Source organism: Pieris brassicae, chromosome 5 (genome assembly GCF_905147105.1).
Source record: "Pieris brassicae chromosome 5, ilPieBrab1.1, whole genome shotgun sequence".
Lineage (NCBI taxonomy): Eukaryota > Metazoa > Arthropoda > Insecta > Lepidoptera > Pieridae > Pieris > Pieris brassicae.
This window is the reverse complement of record NC_059669.1, coordinates 15,148,398-15,170,460: the sequence shown is the minus strand read 5'-3', so window position 1 is coordinate 15,170,460 and position 22,063 is coordinate 15,148,398. Positions and strand designations below refer to the sequence as shown.

General features: G+C 32.2%; 4 protein-coding genes across 5 annotated transcripts in view; 1 reads left to right on the top strand and 3 right to left on the bottom strand.

Moving 5' to 3' along the window:
• LOC123710248 (rabankyrin-5) overlaps positions 1-3,043 on the bottom strand; it is a 39,500-nt gene extending 36,457 nt beyond the window's left edge. Inside the window, exons 1-5 of the mRNA XM_045662032.1 lie at positions 2,908-3,043; positions 2,502-2,807; positions 2,003-2,183; positions 1,447-1,547; positions 437-573 (exon numbers count right to left, since the gene is read on the bottom strand). Coding sequence (XP_045517988.1) covers positions 437-573; positions 1,447-1,547; positions 2,003-2,183; positions 2,502-2,807; positions 2,908-2,911 — 729 coding nt within the window. The 5' untranslated portion in view covers positions 2,912-3,043. The remainder of the gene's footprint in view (positions 1-436; positions 574-1,446; positions 1,548-2,002; positions 2,184-2,501; positions 2,808-2,907) is intronic.
• Positions 3,044-6,084: 3,041 nt separating this feature from the next.
• Positions 6,085-10,224, top strand: LOC123710107 (protein NipSnap). Its single transcript, XM_045661808.1, has 6 exons — positions 6,085-6,290; positions 6,425-6,607; positions 7,140-7,308; positions 7,501-7,634; positions 8,459-8,592; positions 8,890-10,224. The coding sequence occupies exons 1-6, from the start codon at positions 6,235-6,237 to the stop codon at positions 9,036-9,038; spliced, it is 825 nt and encodes a 274-aa protein (XP_045517764.1). The 5' UTR covers positions 6,085-6,234; the 3' UTR covers positions 9,039-10,224.
• Positions 10,225-11,029: 805 nt separating this feature from the next.
• On the bottom strand, positions 11,030-15,448 carry LOC123710270 (peptidoglycan-recognition protein LB-like). Of its 2 annotated transcripts, XM_045662068.1 has the most exons (5): positions 15,307-15,448; positions 14,799-14,891; positions 14,153-14,387; positions 12,642-12,760; positions 11,030-11,407 (listed from the first exon to the last, which is right to left on the bottom strand). In XM_045662068.1, exons 2-5 carry the CDS (start codon positions 14,872-14,874, stop codon positions 11,139-11,141), a joined length of 699 nt encoding a protein of 232 aa, XP_045518024.1. In that variant the 5' UTR covers positions 14,875-14,891; positions 15,307-15,448; the 3' UTR covers positions 11,030-11,138. The 2 variants fall into 2 exon arrangements, with proteins under 2 accessions (XP_045518024.1, XP_045518023.1); XM_045662067.1 differs by lacking the exon at positions 15,307-15,448 and having other exon boundaries at positions 11,031-11,407; positions 14,799-15,008.
• Positions 15,449-17,926: 2,478 nt separating this feature from the next.
• LOC123709683 (peptidoglycan-recognition protein LB-like) lies at positions 17,927-20,223 on the bottom strand. Its single transcript, XM_045661177.1, has 4 exons — positions 20,109-20,223; positions 18,876-19,089; positions 18,624-18,742; positions 17,927-18,181 (listed from the first exon to the last, which is right to left on the bottom strand). Exons 1-4 carry the CDS (start codon positions 20,170-20,172, stop codon positions 17,988-17,990), a joined length of 591 nt encoding a protein of 196 aa, XP_045517133.1. The 5' UTR covers positions 20,173-20,223; the 3' UTR covers positions 17,927-17,987.
• Positions 20,224-22,063: the final 1,840 nt, after the last annotated feature.

Genomic DNA, 22,063 nt, shown 5'->3' with positions numbered 1-22,063 from the left:
CAAAGGATCGAGCCGCTCGGAGAGGGATTGGTCATCGATTAATTGATCAATTAATTTAATATTCTTAGTCTTAATATTTTTGTATATATTACGTACATTTTAGAATAAATTTTTTCTATGGTATTGCGTTTTGTCTTTGTTGCCCTTTTTAAATTTACAATTAAAAGCTAGCACATGTCTAAAGGATTTGTTTTTCTAAAAAAGAGAATATATTACCTATCTATTTAGTGATTGAAAAATCTAAATATAGAAGAAGTAGAAAAAAGGTGTTTCAATTAGCGCAGTAAAAAAGTTCTACTACATCCGAGACTAAAATATGAATTATTTCGGATATATCAAGATATTATTTCTAAATAAACAAGTGTAGTCACCTATCAGCATTCTCCCTTTCCAAGTCTCTATAACAATTAATACATTGCTTATAATATCTACTTACATTTGCGTGGTTTTCCACGAGACATAAGAACACAACGTCTTCCCTTAATAAGCGAACAGCGCCATGCAACGGTTGTGGTGTTTTACTCTTCAACATACGGTAGAGGAGGGCTGACGACATGTGTGCGAAGTCTTCGCCTAAAATATAATGGTTTGTGTCGGAATAAATATTTCAATTACTAACGCAAAATGTACTGTCATCTTGTCAACGAAAAAGAGGATATTGAATAAGATTAATAGCTAAAGTATATATTAAAAGAATACCTAATTCATAAAGTTTTTACTATATGAATAAATGAGATAGATATATATATAAATAAAAGGTTATGAATGACTCAGATATCTATTAAGTTATCAGTACCAGATTCAGTAAATCCCAATAGCGAGATTCATTACTGACTATTTGTACCGCGCAATCCTAACGCTGAAAAATTAGCGCTACAGAAGTTGAGAAAACTACATCGAAATTGCATACAAAAACGTCGTGATAGAACTATCTATTGGAAGATACATAGTACAATGTCCTTATTATTCTGTTGACACTTAGCAAATGGACAAAAGTTACAAAACTGTTTCTTTTTTCAAATTAAGACACCCCTTAAAATAAATAAATATTTTGCATACATGAACATAAACTATCCAATGGAGGCTGTCATTTAAAAATATACTATTCTAACATTTCTCGACATGATAATAATATGTAAACACTTATTTCATTGTACTTGAAACAATTATTAGACATGTAATTAATCTACAAGATTAATATTTCCAAAACTAGTCACCATTTATAGCTCTTTTTGCCTACTTTTATATATTTCTATTGTAAACTAACTGATAACTTTTAGTAGTAATTATAAGGTTATTAATATTAATTTGTACAAAGACTTAATTGAAATTCTTTTATCATTCCTCTAACAATGTTGTAATTTCTTCATGGTCAACAAAGTTAAATATCACCAAGAAGATTCCAACACTTATTTTAAAGGAACATTATTTGTAAGAGAGAAGTACCTGTGAGGTCATCCCAATGAGCAGAAATAAGGCCAGAACAGTGCTCTTTAAGGGCTGTTGCTCCTATTTCATCTGCAGCTGAATAAAATTTCACGCAGGTTCTGAAGAAAAAAAAATGCTTATTATAAGTAAACTAAGTTTATTATTTAATAATGCACAGAATGTACCACAGTCTTTATAAAAACTATTAATGTAATAAATTCATCTGCCTTATGTAATTTGAGGGAGCTTTTACTAAGTATTATGTATGCTTTAACCTGCCATTAATATGGCAAGGATGGTGGTTTATTATGTAATGTTTTAGCTTAGTTATTAGAAAACAAAAATTCAGGACAGACTTGTAGAATAACTACAACTGTATTGGTGTTGAAAATAAAAGAGGCTTATCACTTATCTTTGAGCAGTACTAGGAAAACATGAACAAATTGTAAACTGATAGCTATAAAACACTGAATTACCCAAGGAATATAATTGATAATTAAACAAAAAAAAACATATTATATATGTGTTATAAGGATATTATGTTAACTAAAAACATTGTGATATATGAATTTACCTTACACCAACAGATGCAATTAAAGCCTGTTCACACTTTCCAACAAGACCATATAATTTGAAGCTGGCTGCTGATTTCATCAATTGAAGGGCAAATAATTCTCCTCGGGATAGATCTACTAGGTCTGTATATAACCATTTAAGGAGAGCAGAACCAACGTCGTCTGGTAAAGATGACCAGTCTGAAACATATAATCTATTGAATAATATTTACATTTCCTAGATTTCATTTGTAGGACAATTTTATTTGATAACAGAACAAAAGTTAATTATAGCTGCGTTGATACAGACAGATTATCTCCCAAATAATACAAATACATAAGATGCATGAGGTATAACTCAATCTATAGAAAAATACAGTCAGGTTTTGTACTGTCAAACATATAAAATGAGTTATTCTTATACTCATTTACTTTTGTGACCTAGTCATTGGCTTAGTTATGAATACTTTTGTTTATTCAATATGTACATACTGTTGAACAAAATGTATAGAAGCTTACCGAGTTCTGTATGATTTTTCAAGGCATCTTCATTCCAATCATCCGACCGTGCATTCAGGACAAATTTATGTCCTGGCATCGACTTACTTTGAAGTTTAATAGAAATATCAGAATATGTCTCTCTTCCATATAACGACGATACAGTCATGAGCAGTCTTGCTACAAAGCTGGTTTCACTTAAATCACCGGCGGAAGCTGCCGCCAGCGTGTACTTCCTTTCCACTTCAGCACAATGACTTTGCAACTTTCCATATTCCTCCTTAAGCAGTGCTAGATGCTGCTGAAGTTTCGTAACTTCACTTGATGCTGAAAATCCCATTATAATCAGATTCAATTACAAGCAATCAAGCTAATATCTACGCCCACTAAATCCAAGTTTTTACAAAAAAATATCCATCTAACTTACCCATTTGCACCTATGGTACCTATTTTATTTGTTCGAATAACGCCCTTAATCAAAAAAATAATCCTATTTATTTTCAGATAAATAAAATTAAAAGTATCGACAAATAAATCAACAAATGACAACTATCCAATGTTGCCAGTACCAACTTATGTAAATTGCAAAAACAAATGATTATTATTGCTTTTAACCCTATTAATGTCAAAGTCAAAAATCATTTATTCATATAGGTAACACAATGTGCACTTATGAACGTAAGAGACATAAATCTACGTAAAAGCATAAAATGCTTCTAATTCCGCATTTACTGCCAGTTCTCAAATCAAGGGCGTAGACCAGAAGAGAAGAACTGGCAATAAACACTCCGCCACTCTTTTTTGCAGGAAGCATGGTGAAATAGGAGCACGCACTTACATTCTTGTGGGAACAACACGCAAATACATAGTTGAAATAACTAACATCACCGTATTCGAATTCAAGTACGATCAGTCACCACAATGTTGGATAGAGTTTTCGCGTGTACACTTTATAATTTTTAAAAACATTACGTAGAAATGGGCGGTTTTATTCTATAGATTGTTAAAATAGTCCCCCAATACAGCGTGACCAGGTTTCAAGGACAACTTAGCGGTTATTTCACGCCACAATTGAATGATCACTCAAGCTGTATATAAAAAATAATTAAACGAATCACTAATGAAATGAAATGCCAGTTAGTTTAACGCTGGCCATAAACGGACGGCTGCTGTCGAGAGCGCTCGCGTTGAAGTCGTCCACGACTGCAACAAGACCGGATAATGCGATCGACTACGACTACTTGGAGCAGTTGTATTCAACCGCAAAATTATACTGATGCAAGTTTTTACAAGATGGATTTCGATTAAGAAACACTGCTTCTTGTACTACTATTACGTAAGGGTAGGGGTAGAACCGTCCGAAAAGTATGGCATGGTGATTATCACCATGGATTGGTACTCAGCAGGGAGGGAGTGGCGCGCGGTCGGCAGCAATCGCTTGTAGCGGTGAGTGTATGGTGGTGAATGAACTTAGTATGGAAACTGCAAATCGCCGTGCGGCGACTGCTCTAGAGCAGTCGGTCTGGGCTGCAATATGCGTTCCGTCTATGGCCAGCGTAATAGTTCTGCAGTGCACGGTGAAAAGTAAAGATATGACACCTAAAAATCACTTTGAAAAGACTGGCAATTTTTCGTTACAGGCTAGTAAGCACTATATTCACCTTAAAAATAAAGATGTTGGCGCATTCAATAATCATCAGCAGGTATACAATGATAGATAGATAGGTTAAAGGCAGTTTCCCTTCACTCCGACTAAGCATTCAAGGTGTTATAAAACTTGAAATTTAAAGTGAAAGGGACTTCGTCGCAATAATTGTACACAAATAATGTGGGTAGCGAGACCTACAGGCAACGTCATATTTTGCACAATTGACTGAATAGATTTAAATAGAATATTTTTATTTCCCGTGATAAATTAAGCACGCGACCTAGATTTCTTGAAAATATACTAAATCAACTAGTCAGTCATTTTAACATGAACAAATTATTACATAATAATCAGTTTTACCAAGGGTCGCTCGACAACCGATGCCGGTGTTGAGTTGTGCAGTATGGTGTATAGTTAAGGCTTGGGAGGAAATGCATGACGTTTTATGTATTTTCTGCGACTTATCCAAAGCATTTGAATGTTTCAAACAAGAAACCTTAATCGGAAAACTCCGTCACTATAGCATCAAGCATACCGTGCTAAATCTTCTGACTTCCTACTTACACGGTAGAACTCAGAAGGTTGAAGTGAATGGTAAGAGGCCCTCTGAGTCGGAAGTAAATATGGAGGTACCACAGGATTCAATTCTAGGCTCTTTTTTTATTTTCTTTATATAAGGGATCTACCTTACATGGTAGAGAAAAAACATCACAGAGTATTGTTTGCTGGTGATACATCCTTGATTTTTAAAATGAAACGACAAGTATCAAATTTTGACGATGTGAACAATGCTCTTTCATCGATTGTCCAGTGGCTTAGTATGAATAACCTTCTGCTTAATGCTAAAAAAACGAAATATATTAAATTTTGTGTAGGGGATATGGATAGAATCCATAGACCAATTACAAATGATGTGGAATGATATAACTTTCTTGATTTCTTGGAATCACAATGGATTAAAAACTTCTGTGGTCCTCTCATATTAACGGATTGGCGAAAAGACTTAGTTCTGCAGCTTACGCGGTTAAAAAGAATCGCTCACTAACTGATGTCGATATAGCTAGACTTGTTTGTTTTATTTACTTTTACAGCTTAATGACTTATGGCTTATTATTGTGCCGAAGAGAGTTATTCGTGCAATCTATAATTTAAAATGTAGGGAATGGAGTGAACCTCTAAAAGTTACATTCAAGGAGATTAATATGGTTACCTTTTTCTCGCAATATATTTATGAAAATATTAAACAAAAATAGTTATAAGTTTTCAAGAATAGCACTTTACTTACTTACTAGACTATCTAAGGTTAGTATTTATTTTTTGTCGGAAGGGATACTTTTCTTTTATAACATCCCAGAGGCTCTTTTATCTCTGTCTTTTCATAAATTTATTAAAGAAAAGCTGTGTAAAAGGCTTATTATAAAATTAACGATTATCTAGTGTATAAAAGAGCTTGGGACTAGTGCTAGACAGGCTACTTCTATTGAAATAGCGATATTTGTTTTACAATAAGTGTTGTTTGCCATTTTGTATGATGATTTGCTATTTTAAAAGAGTACCGAGAGTTCTTTTATGCCGGCTTTTTCTCTCGGCCTACACCCTCTGTCTTCTTTGTCACTGAGTAGGGATGTCTGCGATACAAATTTAATGACGTGGAATAAGTGATGCGGTCTGTACTTATCTTATATTTCATAATAAACAAATTTTATTTTATTTTGGTAAAACTAAACTGAAACGTGCGGCTTTTGATTGACGGCTGTTCCTATGGTTTTATCGTTCAAAAGCAGCAATTAAACTTTAGTTTATCTTAATTTTGTAATAGGTTTAAATAATTTAAAATAAAATCGTGTACATAAAGTCAAAGAAATCTCAGATGTCATCAAAACATTATTGAGAATTGACGCACAAGTTTGACATTTAGTAGTAAGTAGTTCAGGTCACTTTCAGTAGGTGTCGCTGTATTGCCGAAACGAAGAATAATTGGTCTATTTTCAAGTTATTAGATAACCTTCAAATGTTTTATTTTTATTGAACAGATAACAAGTCGAACTTATAAGGTGTCGTAAAATTTTGGATAAAAAGTGATAATTAATGATCTAATACATAATCATGAACACTTTAAATAAAATTACAGCGTTGAGTTCAGCTGTTCCCAAAAATGCAAGGTATTTTTTATTTTTTATTTCTTTTTGAATTTCGAATGTTTTTATCAGTGGAAGAGTGCGATGAACCTAGCGCTAAGTCCCAGCTATCGATTATTATCGTTCTTATGATGATACGTATTGTTTTATTCTTTTAGGTTTATCACTACAACAAGTTCTTGTTTAAATGCTGATGATGGATGGCTATCGAAACTTCTGGTGCGAAAAATCGAACCGACCAAAGAATCTCACAGTCGTATGCTTAGCGACAAGGAGATTGTATATGCTTTACATACGCATAACATTAGGCCGGACTCCGTTGATAAATATTTGAAAAACTAGTAAGTACTGACAGAAGGGTTCAAAGTATTGAATCTTGATTGGAGATTTACTAAATGGACTATTATGCAACATTCTTAAAATAGAATATGCATTTAAATTATATGAACTATGTAGGTATAGTTACTCTCTTATCTTTGAAACCTTGAAACAGATCATATTTATTTTGATCATATTAGAATATTTGTTGTTTAAAATAAATAATTCTAAATATTACATAAATTAAACAAGCAGCATAAAGGAGTTTCTGTATTATTCGTTTAAAATATTGTTACAACTATAATTATATTGTTTTAAAAAGAAGATATAATCTTTACAGACTGTTTGTCACATGCCATATGGTGTTGGGACTCCAAAATAGAATATTTTATTTTTGACCCTCATAACTTTTTGCTTAGAGAAAGAGTAGCAGTAGAGTAGACTTAGTAACTTGAAAGGCTTATTGATGATCTATCTATAAAAACCAGGCATTTGCACATACATAACACATTTTCTTTGTGTAATTTTTTAATTACACATCTACTTGTCCTATAGTGCCACATCTGTGGCATTTGTGGAATCCCGGAAGGCAGACCTCGGCTGTGAACTAGTAGGATCATGGACAGTGTCTGTGGGAGACATGGATCAAGCTCTACACTTATGGCGGTATGTTGGTGGCTTCGAAAAGATTGACAAGGCCAAAATATTGTTTAAGGAAAATCCTGTAAGTACTTTACTAATTAAAATTAAAATAAGAGAAAAATATGTTTCATTTTTTTTTTAAATTTTATGCTTTTCTATCACAATTATTTAGTATCAATTTTTAAGAATTTGATTTTTACTAATAAAATTTTGTTAAACATATTTGGGGATATTAGAAGAATAAACAAATAATGTTTTAAATTTACTTTTATAGGAATATCGGGCTCTAGAGAAGGAGCGAGGAAACTTTGTGAGGTCTCGTCACCTGCAATATTTACTTGCCTTCAGTTTCTGGCCCTCGGGCGAGCCCCGCACAACAAATAATATATATGAAATTCGATCCTACAGGTATAAATAATTCTGTTTTATATGTGATTTTTTTGTAACTGTCGGCATCATTTCTCGACACAAAATAATTCTCAACTAACTAGTATTGTTTAAACGACAAAAATAATGTAGTTAAAGAAATCTAACAAAATACGTGAAATTTAAGACATCTTCATCCTTTTGGTATTTCTATTTTTAAATATTAGAAAAAGCGCGGGTGTGCGAATACAGGAAAAAAACCAACTCTGCTAAAAATACATTTATATTATTAGATCGACTATATTCACCGTATTGAAATTACGACAATCATATCTTATGAGGACCGTGAGAATAAATATCGTTTTACAAATTCTTACATATTATTATTTCTGAACCCTGTCTGTAGTCCAATTGATTGTACATCATGGGGAAACCTTCTTATTTTAGTCCCAAAACAATCAATTTGTAAGGCAAAATACGACGATCACTAAGGAGGTGGAAGGCTTAAACATTTTTTTTATTTCAAATCTTACTTCTCTACCTATATGTTAAGAGATCATATCATACATCTCAAGTAGTACCAGTAGATATAATTTATAAAACACATTTAAGGTTATACTTAATTACCATAAACCAGGGTTATATATTTTCTTAAACTTCAGCACAACAGACACTCAAAAAATTATATCAAGATTAATAATTGAACTCGAATTTTCTAGTTTAGTCTTAAATATTTTTCGCTTTAAAAATTATATGTCCTGATTTTTATATAAATTTAGGTCAATTAGCATTTTAAATGTGTCCAATAATCTTATATTAATATTTTATTAAAACTGCTTATGATAGATGTATTAAAATAATTCCAGCTTGAAGCCAGGAACTATGATAGAGTGGGGCAACAACTGGGCTCGTGGTTTGACCTACCGCCGCGCTAAGAACGAAGCCTTCGCTGGATACTTCTCGCAGATTGGGCGGCTTTACAACGTACATCATATTTGGTGTAAGTCAACCTATTGCCGCTACTTAACTGTTTCTTTGCCTGGAGCCTGATTTGATAGATTGCTTATATCCCTTAAACAATGTAAATGCGTTTTCAGAATGTGGTTTCAGAGTTACATAAATGTGTAATGTGGCTTCTGAGATTGTTTTCGGAATTTCAATTTTATTAAATAATATTTTTCATAAACTTTTGGATATAGAAGTGGAACTGAGTCGTTTCTCTTTTCAAAATTTAACTCTATCTTGTTCAATCAAAATAATGTATGTAAGTCACTGTGTTACCCCAAATATATTTCAGGTTACAAGGACCTTCAAGCTCGACGTGAAACGCGCGAGAGTACATGGCGTAACCCGGGTTGGGACGAATGTGTCGCGTACACGGTCCCACTCATTCGGGAAATGCATTGCCGCATATTGGAACCTACTGAATTCTCACCCACTAAGTAATTTGAAGTGTCAGTTGATTGATTGCAGTTGATTACATTTAATGAGTAGCTTTTCATTATTCGAATTTTAAGTATATTTTTATAAAAGTCAATAGCTACTTTCATACAAAACAGATCTTTGTATGTTTTGGTTAACTACATGTCATATTTTTGATTGTATAACTGAGTAAAGTAATGTAAAATTAGGTACGCACTATATGTAATCAAAGCAATTTTTTAATATTATTTGTTTGCAGCAATTATGTAAGAACTACACATAGAGATTGTTACATATTCTTTACCCGGTATGGGCATAATTTGGCAACACGATTATATTTTGTCATCTAAATGGCGAGCCATAGTGTAAGCCTATCTGATCTGGTAGTAAAAATGTTTAAAAACAAAAAAGTTTAGATGACTAAGTAGAACACGGTCACTATTGTATGTATCATATTTATCAATCATCTTTATTTAAAATGTTTTTGAACGCACAGTCAAAATATACTATATTAACATGATACTATCTATATGTTACAATATTTGAAATAAAAAATCTAACAAGTGAATTGCTTATTTATGTTTACGCAGATGTAATTTTAAATTATCAAGATTTTCGTCAAAATTCCGGCTCTAAAAGGACCAACAATTCAGTCATTTTAAAATATACTCGTGCTGCAACATTACCTTTGGCGGAGCTATTTAAACTATCTTTATAAAAACTAAGCTCTGTTTTCCATTTCTCACAACCATATTTGACCATTTCCTATGTCTTTTTGACCATTTTATAAATGAACTCGACAGTTAACACAAATTTATTATATAGGTGTTTAACTATTCATGAATAAGAAGGTTCATTGATCTTCTGAATAACTGCCAACTGTTTTTTACAAAGATCAGCAAAACTACTTAGATATCTATAGATATATTATGAAATGGCCATTTACAGAACACGGCTTGTATACACCAAAATACACGAAATGTATTTTATATGATGGCGAAAAGGATGAACTTTTCTTGTAAATATAAAATATCACAAACTTCAATTGTAAAATGCCATATGGCATGTATTTAGTATTTAAGTAAAAACGTTGTATATTTATATGTAGAGTATAGGGGATTTTTAACTATATAATAGAAAATGCCATCCTATCATTAGATTTCTATTTCTAGCATTATCAAAAATCATTGAATTATATAATGCTTGAGTACATGTGTGTTTTATTTTAAGTCCGTTAAGAACAGTTTCGAGCAAGACGACAACGGAGTAAATAAGAGCCTTTTCTAACTTCTACTCCTCTTCTTCAGGTCCACACTTTGCGAGAGACAAATTACCACATCTCTGTTTATGCACCGTTTTCTTCCCGGTCTTCTTTTGACCGAACCGGTCACTTGATACTGTTGCCAAGTCCTTTTGAACGACTTGACAACAAAGACAGTTGAATGACTTACAATAAGCCGCCAGGAAACGTAAGTTTGCGAACAACCTTCTTCAAGTAGGGCTATAATTTTACCGGCCCTTATCGCTTTATCAGTCATATCAGGAAGTGGTATTTAATGAAAAGGAAACATTCAATTATTGAATTTGCATAATACTTTAAAATTTTAGTAATCAGTAAAATATCGTTTCAGTAATTTGCGACATTAGTAAAGCAATTTTACGATAATGCACAATAATCATTATTTTCAAAATTGAAAATTGAAACGTACGGAATCCTACCAAGATGCTTAAAGTATCTACTACTATGGAGAGAGTAACATAACATTTAAATGGTATTTTGAATAACATGATATAAAACGGTATTTTTATATTCATGTTTAATAAGCTAGTTTCATAAAAAATGATTGGGACAGAACGAGAAAGCAGAAATGGGTTACGAGAACATGTGCATATATGCACAATTTTTTAGTTTTTAATAGTTCAGGGTTTTTAAAATAATTTTTAATAACGGTTCGACTCTTATTGGAAATAATTATTGAAATTTTAATTGAATAAAACAATATTTTACAAAAACAAATATGTATTATAAATTTTATTACGTAGATAAATAATGTTAAGGAACTTTTTTATTAAACTTCTACAACACCTAAAACTACTTTAACTTAGCCTTCAGATTCAGTCATTTCAACTTTTCATAGTCCCATTCTCCTTCCACTGTCCTCTAATAGACTCTGGTATCTCTACAACATCCGGCAAATCCGTCACTGTAGCCGGAAATGGAGAGTAATTCTTCCACTGTTTTATCTCTTCATAAAGCGCATCGCCAGGACATTCTGTTTCCCTCACTTGTCTATGACCTATGAGTTTATAATCTGTTTTGATAAATCCGAGATCTACACCAGTGGATATTAATTCTTTAGCGGTTTTTATTTGTCGCGCTGGCGGTACTTTATCTGTAAATAGAAGCTTTTGCTATTAATGTATGGTTTAAGTCAACAGCCTCCGTAGAATAATGTTTAGTTCGATTTATATATAAAAAACTTATTGTTTATTTTGGTACACAGAGCGGCATCTAAGTACTAAATAATATTTGTTACTTCGTCATTTAAAATTAATACTATTAAAACATCGATGGGTGACCTTCTATAATCAGTCTCAATTTACAGTAAAACAAGCTTACATAATGCATAATGACGATACCAATCTTGTAGTGGAAAATTTTCGTAATAATATGTTTTGTTACTAGTTATTAAATAAATAATCTATTCAAGCAAAAGTTAGATAATAACGTCGATAAAACGTCGTTCGTTTAATTACGAGATTGTGTTCGAATGTCTATCTACTTGCTCCAAGGATTCAGCTCGTAATATTAACAAACTAGACTTAACGCTAGCGACGAGACTAATCTGTTACATAAAAACTTATATTTTTTTCAACTTTTTAATAATTTTAAATTTGGAACACGTAAATTATTTTAAAAACTTCTTTCGATTTTGCGCGATTTTACATATTTTTTCGTGTTCATTATCAAATTACAATATGGAATGGGGTGTTAAAGAAAATAGGATTGCAGTGACCGCCTTGCACAAAGTGAGTATGGAGCCGTCGGTCATATTCGAGACACTTCAAAAGCTTGGTATCAGCCGTATTATGTTAAACCAAATTCGTTGAAACCCCATTAAGAGGCAGGACTCTGTCGCGTATTAAAAAACAAGACCGGTGCTTATCGTCGATATACAGGACGTACCCTAAATCAACAATTAAAGAGAGTGGATTGATCAAAACGCCTTTTGTCGCGATACGCAGGAGAAAAGCACAGAAATATCCTCTTTACCGATGAATAAAATTCACCATTGAAGAACACTACAATAAGCAAAATGATAAAGTTCCCTACTGCTCTAAAGAAGCTGCTCGAGTGGTCGGAAAGGTACAACGTAGTCATCATCCTGCGTCAGTGATGGCTTAAAGCAGTGGCGAAATTTCCGTAAATCTATGGAAGCCATATCGAATAGAATATTTTTTTAATTTTTTGTTATTAAAAATTCATTCAGAAGAAGAAAGGCTTCGCACAACATTATTATGCTTTTACGTACAAACATTTTTTAGGAATGTCTTGAAAGCCTAGCGAAATATACGAAGGTTAACTAACATTGAAATAGTTCTTTATTTTTTCTAAGTAATACATACATCTCCAGTCCCCAATAAGGCATATTCCAAGACTGTAGTTATTAAAGCGCAGTGAATGAGCACCAAGGACTGTCCAACCTCGACCTTCGTACGCAGCTCCATCACCGCCGATACCAAAACTAAAAAAGATACAATATTAACAGTCAAAAAAGCCTTATTCATGCGAACAATTCACGTCGTTTTATTTTATTAGAATGGAATCTCGTGAATCCTTGGTAAGAGCCATATTAAATTAACTATTTAACACCATATTTGGATATGTGCGACAAAACAATATGTATTTGCTATCTATCTATATTTAGAATTCAAATCAAATCAATTTCATCATTCGAATTCAAATCTATTTGTGTTGATGAAACGTATAAGCTACGCTAAATTAATATACGAAAACTGTTTTTCATTTTGTAGGTGAAGGAAGGAATAAATATATATTTTCTTAATTGGTAAGGCTTTGTCAGCCGTCGTGCCAGAAATAATTCGCCTCAAGTGACTTAAATCGCGAAATGCAACGTAGTCCAATCTTATATTTATCTTGGGGCTCAGATTTCAAACAATGGCGGATGCATCGATGAGGTCAAACGACGTATGGGCATCACAAGAACGGCTATGGACAAGATGCAAAAGATATGGAGAAATAAGCCATAACAAAAGCCACGAAGATCAGGCTCGTGAAGACTCTTATATTCCCCATATTTCTGTACGCGGCCGAAACGTGGACCTTGCGAGATGTGGAAAGACAGAAAATAGACGCTCTAGAAATGTGGTGCTGGAGGAGAATGCTTGGGGTTTCGTGGACCGAGTTTCGTACAAATGTCTCGATACTTCAAGAACTCGGTATTAAGCAGCGTTTATTTTCAATAGTACAATCTCGCATCCTTACATTCTTCGGACACGTATCTCGGCGTGGTATTCAGTCCATAGAACGCCTTGTCGTCCAGGGGAAGATAGAAGGCACTAGACCGCGCGGAAGGTCACCTACGCGTTGGACTGAACAGATCAAGTCTGCCGTAGGAGGTACACTCAATGAGTGTAGCAGGATGACCACTAATAGGCAAAGATGGCGAAACGTCGTGAAGCGCATCACATCTGCTCCTTTGATTACCACTACTAAATAGCGATCACGACCGCTCTGTCAAGAGTGTACCGGATAAGAAGAAGAAGAAGAAGGCTTTGTCCTTTTTAGATTGTTAAATCTATTTTCAAAGATAAGGACGAAATAGCCATAATATATTTATTTAATATCTCAATTATTATATTTTTTTTCGTTGACAAGTAAACTTACTTTCCATAAAAAGTCATTCAAATTAATTTCCTTAATTATGCAGTTGCTTAATAAGAGTTAAGGTAGTAAATTCGAGCTATTACTGTATGTTTATTACCAAAAGTAACATATAAAATTCCAGTTAGTTTTTATTATTATGTTTGTTTTATTCTAGATGTATAATTGTATTGTAACACTCATTAACAACCCTTTTCTTTAACAAAGCAATAATCGTATATAAGCTACTTACTTATATCCAATATCCCACCATTCATGCTCATCCATGTGGTAATTCTGCATAGACCTCATTGCTTGCGCACAGCTGATTCCGTCTTCGCAGGCAGGTGGTGAATAGGAGTGGTGGATTACAACATATGGAACAGGTACATTTAGATGCAGGGTGTGTTTGGGTTTCCTTGCGTTCCATTTTCCACGCCTTACGAATGGAAAGTCGTATGTGATTACCTCATTTTCCAATGGTTCCTCTAAAACAAAAGGGAATTCATTAATTTAATTCATTATTCTGAATATGTTGAGAACATTTTTTTGGGAGAAATAATTGGTATATTTGTAAAACTCGATATTAATAATATTAAACAAATTATCGTATTATATGGATAAAATACTTCTATATTCATTAGTTTAGGAATTGGTAGTAGAAATATACATTTCATTATATATTCCTACTAACTATATATATACTATTTTTATAGATTTATGAATATTATTATTTATTATTTTAAAATGAGAATATATTTAATAACACACAAATATTTTTACAATATTCTTAGGTACATACTAATAATAATAATTATTATTAAATAGAAAATGATTATTTATATAAATATTTCGAAACCTTCCTATGACGTTAGTATTGGTTTTACAAAAAAACTCACCTTTAAAGTCAGCCGGAACGCTTTTAGCAAATGTAACGGTGCACATCAGTAGTTCCAAATAAAATATATACACCATCACTAATTCTGACTGCACTGAAATATATATTTACTACATATTACATGACTAATAAATTATACCTCCTCGTGTCAACTTTGGTTATCGTATATCGATTGTTACGCGTAAACTATCAGTGTGCTAACCTTATTGACTCCATAATGATTCAAATTAATTAGGTGATATAGCGCTGTTCAAGCCAAAGATATAATATCGTCGGAGTACGATATGAACTTTTTGACAAAAAACTTAATTTGTGCAATATGAATGCAAATATACACCCAGGTTTTTATGGATTTATATTTTATATCTTGTTTTTGTTGCGAAAGGATTCAAAATATAAATTCCCGATTTATACTTTGGTAGCAATATTTTGGCTATCTAAAACTTTATTTAAGACATCTGTACAAACTATTAGTAACATTGCGTAAAATAAACAATTGTACTACTTACATTAAACTAAAATTTCCTATATTAAGGTATTTTTGAAGGCACTGCCGCGAAAATAGTTTTGTTAACAACTACGTTAGACACACGAAATATTTGATTCCTATTATAAAAATCTGCACTAAAAACATGCCACTGTCTTTAGCGATGTTTGTAAAACTGGTATTGTTTGGCATGTGTATAATATAGTCATCAGCATCAAAGGTTTATCCCCGGCGGTCACGTTGAATTGAGTATTATGAAAAAAGTTAATAACCTTAATTTTGCAGTGATTCTGCATTCAAACTTCCGGTAACATCCTAGGTTATAATATGAATGTTGAGATAAACTAAAACGAGGTAACTAGAAAATAGTTTTTGAAAACGTATCCTTAAAATGGGTGTAGAAAAATAACATGAACTGAAATTCAAAATCAAAGGTAGTAAAATTACAAGAAAATACCAGCATTATAAATGTATTTTCCAATATTAGTATATAAAAAAAAACAAATCATATGTGAAGAATAGCTGTAACATAAGTATAGTGTTAAACTTGTTATATTTTTAAAAATAAATTAATTTAAAATTATTCTTAATTGGAGTCAAAACTCATTTATATAAAGTGTCAGGTAAAGAATAAAACACAGATCGTTGACGAATTATTCTCCTTATTAATTACGTCAAGCGCAAAGAAACGGGCCATTATGAAAAATCCCCGGACAAAATAGTTTATCATAATGATCGATTACTGTTAAACATAATAACTTTAAACGTATTCATTACGTATTGTATATTTTTCGTAAATCATTCAGTGTTGTTTTGACGATCTGTTAATAATAATGATATTTAACAGATCCATATACCTATTTGAAGATAGTTCGGAGAGATGGTTAAGGTTCAAAAACAAAATCCATTATCATTGTTCGTAAATATATTATGATAATTAGGATAATTTATGCAATATAAAGATATTTATTAGCTGTTTCTTGTAATCTTTGATTTATTACTTACAATTTGGGTATTGTTTGTTTTTCTTCGCAAAATGCCAAATCAAAATTTTAAAAAGTAAAAGTGACCGTTACAAATGTGTAAAGTAAAAATGATGTTTTACCATTTTTTTGTGATGAGCTTCGCTTTGCATCTTTTCGTAATATAAAATTCATTAAAAATAAAACAGAAAGATTTAGATTAGATGTCAGTAGAGCAGAGTTGAGTATACCCGAAAAGTCGACGGTGTGTGTCTGCCGCAGAAGGCTGATTACTTACTTTCCTATTAGAGAAAACAAATGATCACAAAACAGATACCCAAATCGGAGATCCATATTAAAAGGTCGTAGGTATCGGGTTCAGGTTTGTAATGTTTCAGTAAATTCGCTACATCTGTCTTTTTTTCCTCAATTAGGTACAACTATACATTGCATTTAAGAGTCCAAAACAATAAAATCCTTGACATAATTTCCTGATAATTTTACATGGTCTTGTTGAGGAAATATGACATGTTTTCTAACATTAGGCGAGTTTTTAAGATTAAAATATTTTTAATAATTCTAAAGTTATCTGAACTTGTTTCTATTCAGTCAATTGATTTAAAGGCGTTGTTGTAATAAGATTTTTTTAAGTTTGTGAGCCCATGATTGAAAATATGACTGGTAGCTTCACCATATCCAACTTATTGCAGAGTTACAGACACTTTTACGTATAATTTCGTGGTTTATATTTTAATTGTAGCTTATGGTGACATAGGCCCCCGAAACTTCATGGAGAATAAATTTACACACGGATCACGGACTAGATTTGAGTTATAGAATAGTTATTTAACCTTGCCCTAAAATTTAAGAATATACATTTTGAAAGTGATTCTTACCTACTTCACATAAATTTTAGATATGAGCTCTATATAACCAGACAACAGCTACCAGTAGACATCGTTGGTCACTATCTTTTTTGGGCACAAATCTGGGATGCGAAAGTCAAGCTGAAGTCGACAGACGTATTTCGCAGGCACGGGTAGCTCTTGGAGCGTATGGACTTTACTTAGCTTAGAGCTGAAACCATCACGCTCATACAACGCACGGCAGAAAGCCTCATAGTCACGAAATGCTTGGTATCTACCTTCGCAATTACGAAACGTGCGCGTAAGAAATGAGGCCATTCGTTAAAAGAACAGTGTAAACGACGTAGGCTGTCCGAACATTTAAGTGGCGGTGGGCATGCCACATAGCGTGTATGGACTAGAATCGCTGGACCCGCAAAGTTGAGACCTCGGCAAATAAAACACCACGCAACCGCCCACCAACTACGTAGACGTCAAGGAGATTGGCTCCCATTGGAGGCAGGCAGGCCAGTGCAGGGCGTACAGGAGGAAAATGAAGGGGACGTATGTCCAGAAATAGACCAAGAAAAGAGGATGATACTAATAAAACAATCGATTAAGATATTTTTAGGAGTGTCAAATACCTTAATAGTATACGAAACACATTTTGCTGCTGTCTTATAATTTAATATTACTTCGGCCTAGAATCACATATCTATCTAGAACACGTTTTTGTTTTTACTATTGAAATTTATAATTAAAATAAATAATTTCAAATAAAACCCAGCTCTCTTTATAATAAATGTATGGCTATAGGGATGGTCCTAAATAAGGATTCAATTAAGATAAATAATTTATTAAATTAACATTACTGTAAAATATTGAGGAACATATAGCTAAGCTACACTGAATTTGTTTGAGAAATGATCCCATTTTGAAATAATATCGAAGAGGGCAGTGCCGGGACATTGTGTTGCCATCACTTGGTTGTGGCCTACTAACTTATAGTCAGGACTAATTATGCCCTTGTCTACTCCCATCTGTATAAGAGCCTTGGTAGCTTCCAACATTTCCTGTGGTGGCTGATCAACTGTAAAACACAAAAGTTATATTTCAATGACATTCCAATAAGATAAATTATTATTGCTATAGGTAAACTGTCTGCATATATTCAATATTACACTTAATATTACAATTAGGTGCCATTTTATAATATTATATATATGTAACTGTTTTATAGTAATCTCGTATCACAGGTTCTTCTACTCCGTATTCTATTTTTTACGTATGAAGGTAATTAAGAGAGAGAGATTAGAAAAGTATATTTCAAACCGCTAAATGAGTAACGGTCCATATACCTTATTTAATGAGGGTGGCAAGTAACAGCGGAAAAATTACGAAATTTAGTATTCACTTTAAGCGTCATACAACTCCACACAAAATTACATGAAAAATACTTCTACAAGAACACATATAAAATAAACCATGAGTTACCGTTTCTCATTCTTATCACGTATTTTTATTATAATTACCTCTCCAATCACCAATAAGGCATATACCTATACTGACATCATTCGCTTTGCCAGCGTGTATACCCTTTCTTTCCCACCCTCTTCCTTCATAAATATCTCCACTATTCCCTATACAGAAGCTGAAAGATTAATTAAATAATTGATTGAAAGATAAAACAATATAAAAGTAAATTGTTGGGGGAGATTTTTTAGATATATTTCAAGCAGCGGTTGAAAATATAAATGAAATCTTTGCCTAAAAAAAATACCTACTTATATCCAATATCACCCCAATCTAAGCTCTCCATGTGATATCTTTGCATTGACTGCATAGCTGTAATACATTCTTGGTGGCTTGTACATGCGTCAGGCTTATATGTGTGATGGATAATCACGTAGGGTACTGGAGTTGACAGCGGAGTTAAATCTGTTGCCGGTTGAGCATGCCAGTCTGAACGCGTGTAGAAACTAAAACGTGGCTGTAAACCTGTAAAGTTTTCATCGTGTGTATGTATACAGATAGTATCAGAGATGTAATAGATAATATTGTCTATATTCAGACATATCTTGTAACTAAATTTTTAATAGTATTTTTGTTAAAATATTTGGATTATGTAAAATAATTACAGTAGTCTTTGTTTTACAGTTAGTTACATATTTTATACTATAAAGTTATGTAGATTTTCTTTTACGTTTAAATCATAATGTGTAAGGAATGTATATGGGTAAGGAATAACAGATAAAGGCGGACGGTGGTATTTGACATTCTGCAATATAAATTAACATTACTGTACTGTTTTGTTTTGTTTGGAAATCGCCCTTAAATAAGACGTACCATCTTACGTAATAGGTGGAAATTAACACATAAAAAGGTTTGGTAGGCTAATTTAAAAATCCTCCTGGTGCCCTGGTGTATTTAAGTTAATGTTAAGATTTAGTTTTATTTCAGATGTTATTAGTTAGTTAAGTAGAAGGCTACGTTTTGTTGATTTTTTTTATAAACATCTTTTACTCATTTGTTTTTTGTTTTACATACTTAACCTATAATAATTATAAAAAATATATATTCAGAATTTCAATGTCGCTAAACTGTATATGTTCTATCGTAAACGTTATTGTTATCGTGTAAATAGCGTTATCGTATAAGATAAACATATTATTAAAGATTCCCTCATTCTTATAGTTTTATATATAAGTTATCAAAACTTTACTGCTTACTGCAACCGCAACGTCGCATCAGGGCGGTTTTATAATTTTAAGTTATTTATAAATAGTTATAACTCTGTGATAATTAAACGGATTTTCATATATCGTGTTTTCTGTATAATATGTGATCCTTGCGTAAATATGCATAAATACACTTGTTAGTACATTATTTTATCACACGAAAAAAATTAACAAACATCGGAAAATTATTCAGCGGCAATTTCATCAATAAAAGATGTTAATGCCTATGCTTATTACTAACTAACAATCACAAAATCAAAGAATCTTAAATATACTTACTAGTTAATCTAGGAAAACAATTAACCGACGCGCAAACAACAAGAAATACAACTTTTGATAACATATTTAAATACTGTGATTGCGAATGTTCGTCGTGAAATGGCCGTCCAATCACCAATGCTAAACTAATACTTCATTTGTTCATTGCCTGCTTTTATTTATCCGTATTCAGTTCAAGTGCCACGGTACTTCCCCAATAAAACAAACAATGTGGTCATCTAATATACCTATCGAGTTAAGGGAAAGGCTAAACGAGTCGTTTTGAAAAATATTTAAAAAAAGATTTGACTAACATGAATACCAGCCGCCCTCATATTGTCTTCGATCACGTGTAAGATTTTCGCGTAATATATCCGCAATTTCATCGAACATAATGTCCATATCTTCCTTTTCCACCACTTTACAACTAGGCAGTCAGCATGACGAAGTAATAAGTTTAAATCATATATGTAATTATTTAATATTAAATACTTATTTATGGTTAACTATTTATAAAAGGCATTACTAAGTTCGCTTCCAATATTTCGTGGAAAACAAAATAATTAAATACTGAATTATGTCTATGTCACTTTAAAGGTGTTTACCCGTTATGGTTGATTGATGACTGATGGGTATTGTAAAGTAGTTGTGAAGAAATAATAAATAAATATGTAGACGACTACTACACGTTGCTGAAATTTTGTAGTTTTACAACTGTCAAGAAACTGAACTGAATAATAAATTGGGCATGTCAAATTAATAAAAAATACGTTTTACTAGCACAATCTGACAATTATTTAAAAAAAAACATGCATTTTAATGTTTGTTATGATGTTTTTGTTATGTCGTGGTATCATGTATATGGCGAGCATCTCAGTTTGTTTTGGCTCATTTGTTTTATAGACATGGCCAAAATTAATATTTATACTAATAATAGTATATAAACTAATATTGGTATTGAATATACGCATAATGTATGCGTTATTTTCTTAAATCCATACATCTGTAGATACGGATTACGTCTTTATAATTGTATCACTTATCAAACGACCGACGAAAGACCATTTTTATTAGAAGGTCAGTGAATTTGTGCCGTATTTATCAATTTAGACAGTCAAGTTCATCTTTCTGACGCTAAATATCTACATATATAACTAGTGCAGTAACTTTTCATGACACATAAGTGACAAAGACAATCAAATTTGATTGTTTTAAATTATTACAATATTTTGTTATCAAATTGATAAACGTCTTGATTGACGTCAACGAAAAGAGGAAAGAACCCATAATGACAGGTAGCAATACTTTGCATAAAAAATATTTGTTTTCATAGTTTATCTATTTTAGTATTTAACTACTAATAAGAATTTTAGTTCTATCTGCCAATGCAGGCGTTTAAAACTAAAATCACAGTTCCCTCGTGATTATACATGTTTTTAGTTAATTGAGAAAAGGCATTCTAGTTTAACTATAATAGTACTTACCCGGTTTTCTTTTAAAGAATTCAGAGTACAAAACAACTTAGGAGAGAGGCACATCAAAGACATATTTTCGGGCAATATTTGTACTTTGTTAATAAAATGTAGCCTTTTATGACATTACAAAAGTAAATTATAATTGCAATAATCGAAGAATTCCGAATGTATCTGTTCTGTATCTATTATGCTCAATGTCAAAATTGTTTTTTATAAATTCAGGTAGAGTCTAGAAAGTGTAAAGTTTATTTAAAATATTTTTTTTTAAATTGATAAATGCTTGCCAACGCTCGGCACACTGATACATTGGTAAAATAACCACAAAATACAATTATTAATGTGACAAGCACTTAAAGGCAAACATGACATACACGTAACAAAAAAAATACTTATAAAAATTAAATTACAAAAAACTACACAATAATCGATTTTAAAGTGTGAGGGGAGCAACTATGGTTATCCAGACCTAGCTCGTTTATCAGAATGCTTAATCTGTACATC